The 9,209-nt window shown below is 33.5% G+C and overlaps 1 protein-coding gene across 1 annotated transcript in view; it reads left to right on the top strand.

The window, feature by feature from the left end:
- The window catches only part of LOC117340242 (nectin-4-like), a 47,307-nt gene extending 41,855 nt beyond the window's left edge, over positions 1-5,452 (top strand). Inside the window, exons 7-12 of the mRNA XM_033902002.1 lie at positions 909-930; positions 2,292-2,344; positions 2,692-2,719; positions 2,987-3,073; positions 3,420-3,487; positions 3,954-5,452. Of these exons, the coding sequence (XP_033757893.1) occupies positions 909-930; positions 2,292-2,344; positions 2,692-2,719; positions 2,987-3,073; positions 3,420-3,487; positions 3,954-4,030 (335 nt within the window). The 3' untranslated portion in view covers positions 4,031-5,452. The remainder of the gene's footprint in view (positions 1-908; positions 931-2,291; positions 2,345-2,691; positions 2,720-2,986; positions 3,074-3,419; positions 3,488-3,953) is intronic.
- Positions 5,453-9,209: the final 3,757 nt, after the last annotated feature.

The raw sequence follows: 9,209 nt of genomic DNA on the forward strand, positions 1-9,209 counted from the left end.
GGAGATAAACAGTCCATGTTTATTGATAGATGTAAATGTTTTGAGGAGAGGAAATAAATCTTAAGTTGATTAAGGTGTTGTTCATGTCGTTGGGAAAAGAATAGTTAATATATTATGATTATAAAATGGGCATCCATTTTTTTCCAATTTGTCTCAGCTTTTGTTTTTTTAAGACTGGTTTTACTAGAAATTATATATTTTGTACATGGAAATGATCCTTAATCGTATTAAGGAAAGCGCTCAAATTAAGAGATTTGTGAAGACATCTAGACTTATAAACATAATGTTTAATAAGAATTAATATTTCTTTATCTACAACATTGGCATTAGGATGAACAATACCAAGTTAATATGTTTCTTTGTTTACCCAAAGGGGAATAAAAAAAATATCCAGAAGAGATTCAAATCTCTCTAACAAAGTCTGTACCTCTATACACTCCCATAAACAGTGAACAATTGTCTCCCTTTCCATATTACACATTGTACATATAGTTCTAGGAATTAGACTGATCTTGAAAAGAAAACTTTTTGTTACCATAAAATCATTGAAGCCTGTAATTTTTTGCAATATTAAAAAGAAGTCTTACTAAATGTTTCGACTTCTGTTCTTCAAAGTAAAAAACATCACTCCATTTCCGAGGTGGGAGCTGGTTTAATAATATTGTCTCTAGAAATCTGTAGACCCTTTTGTACTTTAAGCCAAGTTACTGTAAATAGTTGGTATGGATTGGAAATTCATGAAAATTATGAAGAAACTCATCAAATGAGAAAAATGTCAAAATATCAGAATTTTTAAGTAGGTCATTTATAGTATATAGTATGTACACCAGCTTTAAACCATATTGGATAAAAGATCTAGATATTCCCAATTTGAATGTCATAATCAAATAAACATCTTTTCATTTCAGGCAACAAAAGACTTCCATTTGTGTAAGTATTAAACGCAATAATTTGAACATTTATAGACTTTAAGTCATTTCAATGATGTATTAAGGGAAAATCTTATTTTATTAATATATTTCAGTATCCATCAAAACACCACTCAATCTAGTTAAATGTTCCAGATCATTATGCTCAGTCTATTACATGACCAATCTAACATCGCATAAAAGGTCACGTCAGGGTGACCCTTTGGATGAGCAAATAAAATGGCTACTTCCAGAATCTTGAAAATTAACTGTATGTGTGCAAATAAGCATGACCAGAGTGCATAGCTTGCATAATCTGTCAATTTGCTCATTTCGTCCAACAAAGCATAATTAACATATAGGTGAATATGTTTTGTCCAAATGGTTTGCTTCGATGATATCGACAGATTGATAATTCACCCTGACAGTGAAATACACATATCACAAAGGTCATCATAACGTGACCCCTTATGGGATGCTGTTAGATGTCCATGTAACGGAGTGTGAATGAGGATCAAGATTTCAATTAGATTGAACATCAATGTAAGTTGGGATTTTACTCAATATAAAGAGAGTTTCAATTCTGTTGCCGATTACACTATGTAACCTTACAAACGTTAACTAAAGCCTCAAAGAAAATCTGAACAGTGATGGCTTGGCCCTGAAATCTGAACAGTGATGGCTTGGCCAAGAAATCTGAACAGTGATGGCTCGGCCAAGATATCTGAACAGTGATGGCTTGGCCCAGAAATCTGAACAGTGATGGCTTGGCCAAGAAATCTGAACGGTGATGGCTTGGCACAGAAATCTGAAATTCTAATCTTTGCTTTGTTGATGAAATTCCCTTTGAAATGCAATATTGTGCCTTTTGTTATTTCATTGAACTAGAAGTAAAGATCTGCTGGTGTTTGTTCCTGACCTAATCTTTGGTTATATTCTAAACCAACTTATTTTCGCGTGCGATTGATTTTCGCGTATTTCAGAAAATAGCCGCGAAATAGTTTCAATCACAGGTACAGTAGACCTTTTGTAACTGTAAATCGCAAAGGCATGAAAACGCGAAATTAGCTTGCCTTTAAAATATGTTGGTTTAAAGTAATCAACTTTTTATCGAAGTTTGTTAACGTATTAATCCTGGCGCACTCAAATTTTCGGGCATTTCCTTATTCTGGCGAATTAGCGCATTCTCATATTTCGAATGGGAAAAGCACAAAGATAGTATTACCACTTAAATATATACGTTTACAGTATTACCTTGTACTAATCGGTGAACTGTTTCCCAGCTCAATGAATAATCAACCGCATTTTCAGAAATTTGAATTAATCTAATTGCTATTTTAATAAAACAAAATGCATTTCACTGTTTCTGGTTTCTGTTTACAGCAAAACGCCAAGGACCGACCATTCCTCGAGGTTGCCGATGACGCGTCCTTCAGGTAGAAAACAGACAACAATTCCTTATTGATATTTCGATATGGTACTAAAACATATACAATTATTTCACATATGTCTCGGTCAACGGTAGGGACGAAGGCGAAAAACAAATAGCTGTAACCAAAGCAACTTGAAATACTTGTGTTCCAATTGATCCCATTATCATATGTTCTTTATCTGCATCTGTGATAGCAACTTAAGGTAACTCCGAGTTATTTTGTGCTGTAGATCGTAATTTTGAAAACGATTTGCAAAGAGTATCTGTAGTACGTGACTTATAACAGTATAATTTATATATGCCTTCAATGAGGCAGAATGTCATCAACCTTTTTACATATTGTTTTTGCAGGAAATACGGGCGAAACGCAGGACGAAAGGTAAAAGTATACTTATTATGCTAACAATATCTACCTCGATATGGTCGAGGAAACTTTTTTCCTTAAGTAGTTGTCTTATATTCAGAACAAGTAAAACTATCCCCACCAAGAATACCATATCGAACCTTTAATTGGAAATTATCCATTTAATTCAATGTTAGGCAGGCCTGGTAGATACCAGTCATATATATATAAAATCTCAAAACACGACTGTATATGTGAGGGAAAGGGTCCACATGATCTACTGAATATATTATCATTTAACAGATGTCAATATCAACAATTGGATATGGCTGCTGTCGCCGGTCCGCCTATGTATCAGACGCTAGGACAGACACCGGACGGTATGAAGAGGTAGGTATTGACTGAATACCGTCTGTAAATCACAAGTTAGGACAGACACCGGACGGTATAGAGAGGTAGGTATAGACTGAATACCGTCTGTGTATCAGACGTTAGGACAGACACCGGGCGGTTTAGAGAGGTAGGTATTGACTGAATACCGTCTGTGCATCAGACGTTATGACAGTCACAGGACGGTATAGAGATGTAAGTGTTGACTGAATTTAGCCACATTTGTCAAACAATGTCTTTAGGTAATAAAAGATTAGTTCCCAAACGGAGGTTTCACTGCCGTTAAGTCATGAGTACAATAACGACATAGGCACCTTTATAAGATATGCTTCTTTGTTTCTGACAGAAATTGTGATGTGTTTAACGGGAGATCCGAGCCTCATATTTACGACGAGGTTTCTAAGCCTACAACTGGTAAGAGTTACCTCCCCTAGTGTATTTATATGATATCTTTCTATATATTCTTATTAATCTCTCAATCTTGAAGTCTTCAAAGATTTGTTTGCATCCAATGCGATTTTTGTTGCTCAAAAAAGGATCCATGACGGGAATTAAAATGTGTATTTGGTACTCTAGTATCATATATAAGACTTACTTGATTATACTTTAGAGGTCATTGGCGAAGGTCAAATATCACATGTGTTCACTTTTGATGTAATGTTTTGCTTAATAGTGTTCACATTTTGTCGTTTACGCGAGAAAATATAGTTCCAAGTCTCCTGGGCTATAGTGGCGATTTGACTGTTTATCAAAACAAACTTGACAGCGATAATGATCATATTAACTTCTTTTTAAATTTCGAATTTGATATTGCTATAATTTAAGAAACAATACTTATATGACATTTAAAAAAAAATAATTCAATATTCTATCGTTGTAGATCATACCCGACCATACATCAACATCGCCTTGACCGAAGATAATCATACCTACATAGAGGTCATTGAGAACAACTGATTGCATTAACTTATTTTTATTAAATCTGACATGTAGAAAGGGCGTTAGAAATGTACATGTTGCCCTAATTGCATGCTTGTTAAAGGCGACTAAATGTAGATGTATTTCTAATGATAATAAATACCATGGAAAACAGACTAAATATAGTATTTACTTGTTACAACCGTGAATATATCTTCCTTCATGCTGAATTGTATTACAGAATGCAAACTAAATTCGATACTGTCATATTACAACCGTGTATATGTGTATTCGTCATGCTAATTGATAACATAGTAAACAGACTGAATTTGGTATTGTCATATTACAACCGTGTATATGTATTCCTCATATATATTGATGTCATAGAAAACTTAGACTTAAATCGAAAGAACGAATAAACTTTTAGTTGACAAAATCTTTGTTCAGTGTGGTGGCAAGATTACTGGAAAATCCAATAAAACATTTGGTTATAAAAGAAGCCTCATAGTTAAAATAGATAGTTATGAGTTAGCTTCCTAATTAAACTACATAGTTATAAACTAGCTCCCTAGTTAAACAAGATAGTTATAAACTGACATCCTACTTAAACTAGACAGTTACAAACTAATCTCTTAATTCAACTAGATTTGTATCAACTAGACCCCTAGTTAAACACCTTTGAAGTATATCATCACTGATGAGCCATGGAAGGACGAAACCACTGTAAGATACATTTTAATTCTTGGTATCAACACTTTTGCCGCTTAGAATCACTGATGAGTCCTAGAAGGACGGAAGCTGTACGATTTAGTTGAATTCTACGTATCAAAGGCGCTATGACCTTAGCATCTAGAAGATCAAAAAAGATGTACGGTGGTCTTATCGTCAGTGACTCGTCCTAGAAGTTCTGAACAGTTGTTTGATGTCCCTAATATCTCTGACGAGTCCTAGAAGGATGGAACTGTTGTATGATGTCCCTAATATCTCCGATGATACCTAGAAGGAAGGAACAGTTGCATGACGTCCCTAGCATCTATGATGAGTCCTAGATTGACGGAACTGCTGTATGGAATCCCTAACAGCACTGCCAAGTCCTAGAAGTACGGTACAACTGTATGATGTCCCTTACAGCATTGGCGAGTCCTAGAAGTAGGGAACAACTATATGATGTCCCTAAGCCTTTGACTTTGTTAATCGCAAAACTTGTTGTATAAAATGATTAAGGAAGGGTTGAGGGGAAATATTAAAAAAAATTTAAATGAAATTGTAAGAAGCTGTGTTAAATTAAAATGTACCAGTGATTTCTTCAAATGTGATTGTGGATTGTTTCAAGGTGAAATTTTGTCACCTCTTCTGTTTACATTTTTCGTTAATGATTTAGAAATTGAATTAATAAAAAGTAACTGTTCGTCGATAGAACTTCAAACTATCAGTGTTTTCTTTCCTACTTATGTATGCAAATTGTCATTCTATCTAAAACACCGGAAGATGTACAGGAACTGTTAAATTCATTAGAAGAGTATAGTAGAAAATGGAACTTGACTGTTTATGTTAGTAAAACACAAATTGTCATTTTCAGGAATTGCGGATTAATAAGAAATAAAGAGAAATGGGTCAATGCAAATGAAGAAATTGAAATTGTAGATGCATTGTATCACCTTGGTCCTACATTACATTTTAATGGTAAATTTACGAAAGCTCAAAACAAAGAGAACAAGGACAAACAGCTTTATAGGTCGCAAATAATATTTGAAGAACAAAACTTTTTAATGTTGAATCTCGCCTTTCTGTTTTTGACACTTATGTAAATAGTATTTTGATGAAATCTGGGACATCATAAAGCCCCTGCTATTGAGAAACTTCATATTTCATTTCCCAAGTCATTACTTGGACTCAGAAAATCAACAAATAATGCTTTTAACTTGGAAGATTTCCCTTGTATATATTAAGAAAAGTTAGAATTTTTTAAATATTGGTTGAAATTAAAGCGTTCAGATATGTGTACCCAAAGCATGTTATGATTAGATGTTTGAAAATGAAGACCCCTTGTTGATGTATTTTTTTTAATTTAAAACAGGAACTTTTAAGTGTCGGTTTTTGGTATATCTTTGAAAAACCCCGTAACTGTTCTGACTAATTTGATAGTAATGCATTTTAACAACGTCTTTTCGATAATTTCCAGCAAATATGTTTTAAAGGAATTTTATACCAAAATCAAGTTGATGATATTGAACTTTAGTCGTATCTTTATAAACAAGTAAATTTTAATTATCAGCAACTCATTTCAAAGTTTCAATTGTCTGCACATGATCTAACTATTGAACATGGAAGATATCTAGATATTCTGAGGCAAGAAAGAAAATGCATTTTATGTGATGAAAATGATATAGAAGACGAATACCATTTTAGTTTTAAATGTGTTGCAAAGACATTCGTATTAATTTGATTAAACCATATTAGTTTTAAAACCTTAGTACAATTTGTATGTTTCAACTTATTTCATTACTCAAAATAGAAAATATAAAAGAACTTTACAATTTAGGAAAATATTTATCATTAACAAATATACGTAGGAAAGATTTGTTACTAAATTTTGATTGAATATATTCATTGTCAACTTAATAGATTGATAATACATTAATTGTTATCGTTCTTTAAGATGGCTGTAAGAATTATTTTTGTTGACTTAAATGTATGTGAAGACAGTAAGAACTATTTTGTAGAATGAATGATGAACTATGTAAGAGTTGGTATCTTTAGTATGTATACCATGTTATCCAATAAGTTGTAAAACTTACAGAATAAAGTTGAATTGATCAATTGAATTGAATAGTATTGGCGGGTCCTAGACGTACGGAAATGTCTCGCTTTCAGTACAAAGCATTTTAATGTAATATTCACTAACGAGTTATAGTTTCCACTAAAAAAAATTTTTTTAAACCCCTCTCACTGTACCCAAATCCTTGCACTTTTTTTCTTCCTTTGAAGAGCATGCAACGATCCTTCCTTTGGCCGTAATCGTCATTTTTGACGGAGGCTTAACAACCAAAGAAGAGTACATTCCGTAATCGTTACCGATAAACGAGGATCACTACAGTATAGATTTATTAGCGGTGGTTACCTCCCGTTAATATACGGAAGAAGATAGATACATCAATACATAAATTGCAACAGAGAAAGTTTATCAAACTTCTCATTTAAAATGGAATCAATATGAGGAGCCATCGAACCATAAATTCATCAGCCGATCAGATTTTGATGGAAGGCGGCTCTACCCGATAGAAACCACAAGACATTTACCACAATTTTATTGCGCATGTTTCCAAAAAGTGTTGTAATAATACTAAATACAGCTATATCTGTACATGTTTACTTTACACAGAAAGCGAGACCGTCACGTGTACTTAATGTTATGTTAATCACTAAATACAATGTACTTTTCATTGTTTCACTGCAAGTCATAATAAATATTGTTTCTACATTCAGTTGTAAAAAAAAAGATATAACAATCACTCAGATCAAATATTTGTTTCAAATAACAACTGATCAAAAGCTATTCGTAAATACTTTCGAGTTCCGGATATGAAAACTCTTTTCAGTTCCGTGGATTAGAAAACAATATTTAGAAATATTTTGAAATCGATCTGTGCTATAGACTTTGATGTCTTTTACTCTCGTTGACGCTCTATATGTATCTATTCGTATATATATATATTTTACTATTTTAACGAACTTTTTTTATCGCACTGATCTAAATATATAATACGAATGCTTTTTGAAATGACCAATTTTATCTGATTTAACTTAAAAAATCAAAACGATAGTATATTGCTTGGCCCTAAATGACCTTTGTTGTCGATCGGCCGTAAAACACAAACAAACAAAACAAAACAAACTATTCGTAGCGAAAACTTAAAATTAATTTGTTATGACGTTTAATCCGTATCTTTTCTTACTGGACCTGTGATCCTCGCATGTTAAAACCCAACGTCTGCATACAGAAACTGGTAACAAGTGACACATTCAGCTGACACAACATAACTACAGGAAATAGCTCATCATAGTTGGATAACTTCCGGCAGCCGGTTTAAACACTTGTGTCAACAACTTTTTTGTTTCTACACATATCTGTTTCAAGAGGCCGCTGACAGTCAGTGTAAAGTATGTGTGATAAAAGCAGATATTTCAAAAAATTCTTCTTGGTTCTTAACAATCAGTATGACAGCTGTATGAGTCGTGTCAGTGACACTTTTGATCCTGTATTTGGGTAAGTGAACCTACTTTAATGATTGTCTATAATATAATAGCCCTTACGACATTTCGTGTGTTATCTATTGATGTTACTGTGCACATGTTAAAAAGTATCGAATGTGCCGACAGAATAATCCAACACAGGTCATGTATATACTAGGTATATATTCATGAGGGTAAATAAGCCATCTTGAGAGGTTACACATCATAGAAAATAAACACCTACTGTAGATTATATAATATAGACAATAATGCTTTAATTAAGAATTTACCTAATTTCACTTTTCATATGGAATAAATCCATCAGAACTACTATGCATTCTCTCGGTGTTGGAGATTACCCGATCAACTGTTTTCCTCGACATTTGGGTTGGGGAAATGGTTCATCGGGTTCATCTCGACACCTACGGGTATGTTGACAGCTGATTAATAAGGTATAAAACAACTGTACACTATAATAAACTTCTGCCAACAATCGGATTTAGATATGAATTCAGTGGTACAGTGTATAAATACAACAGATGAAACGATTTAATCCACTAGCCATTAATGGTAACATGTATTCTGAACTATATCCAGCTTGACATTTTGATGTAAACTTTACTTCCAACAATAGTCTGAGGTTGACAGGTCCCACTCAATACACCACAATAGCAAAGGTAGCCGATAAAAATAGATCAGCATAAAGCACAAATATCGCCAACAAAACGTGACGATGAGAGTTTGTTCAAAGTTTGAGTTTTTTAAAAGCAAAACCAGCTTTACAATGCAACGTGTAATCTATTACAGCAGGAGATATTTCTGTCAAAGCGACAGTTAACCCAGTAGGACTATTAGGGAACAATGAAGAGGAATTCGGGTGTACATACAAACTGTCGTCTGGTGATTCAGCAATCAGTATAAAATGTTTCAGAGAGACATAAAAAGGCTCCGGATCATACGAACGATTAGCAGCGTATGAATCACC

This window comes from Pecten maximus, chromosome 13 (assembly GCF_902652985.1).
Source record: "Pecten maximus chromosome 13, xPecMax1.1, whole genome shotgun sequence".
NCBI classification, from domain to species: domain Eukaryota; kingdom Metazoa; phylum Mollusca; class Bivalvia; order Pectinida; family Pectinidae; genus Pecten; species Pecten maximus.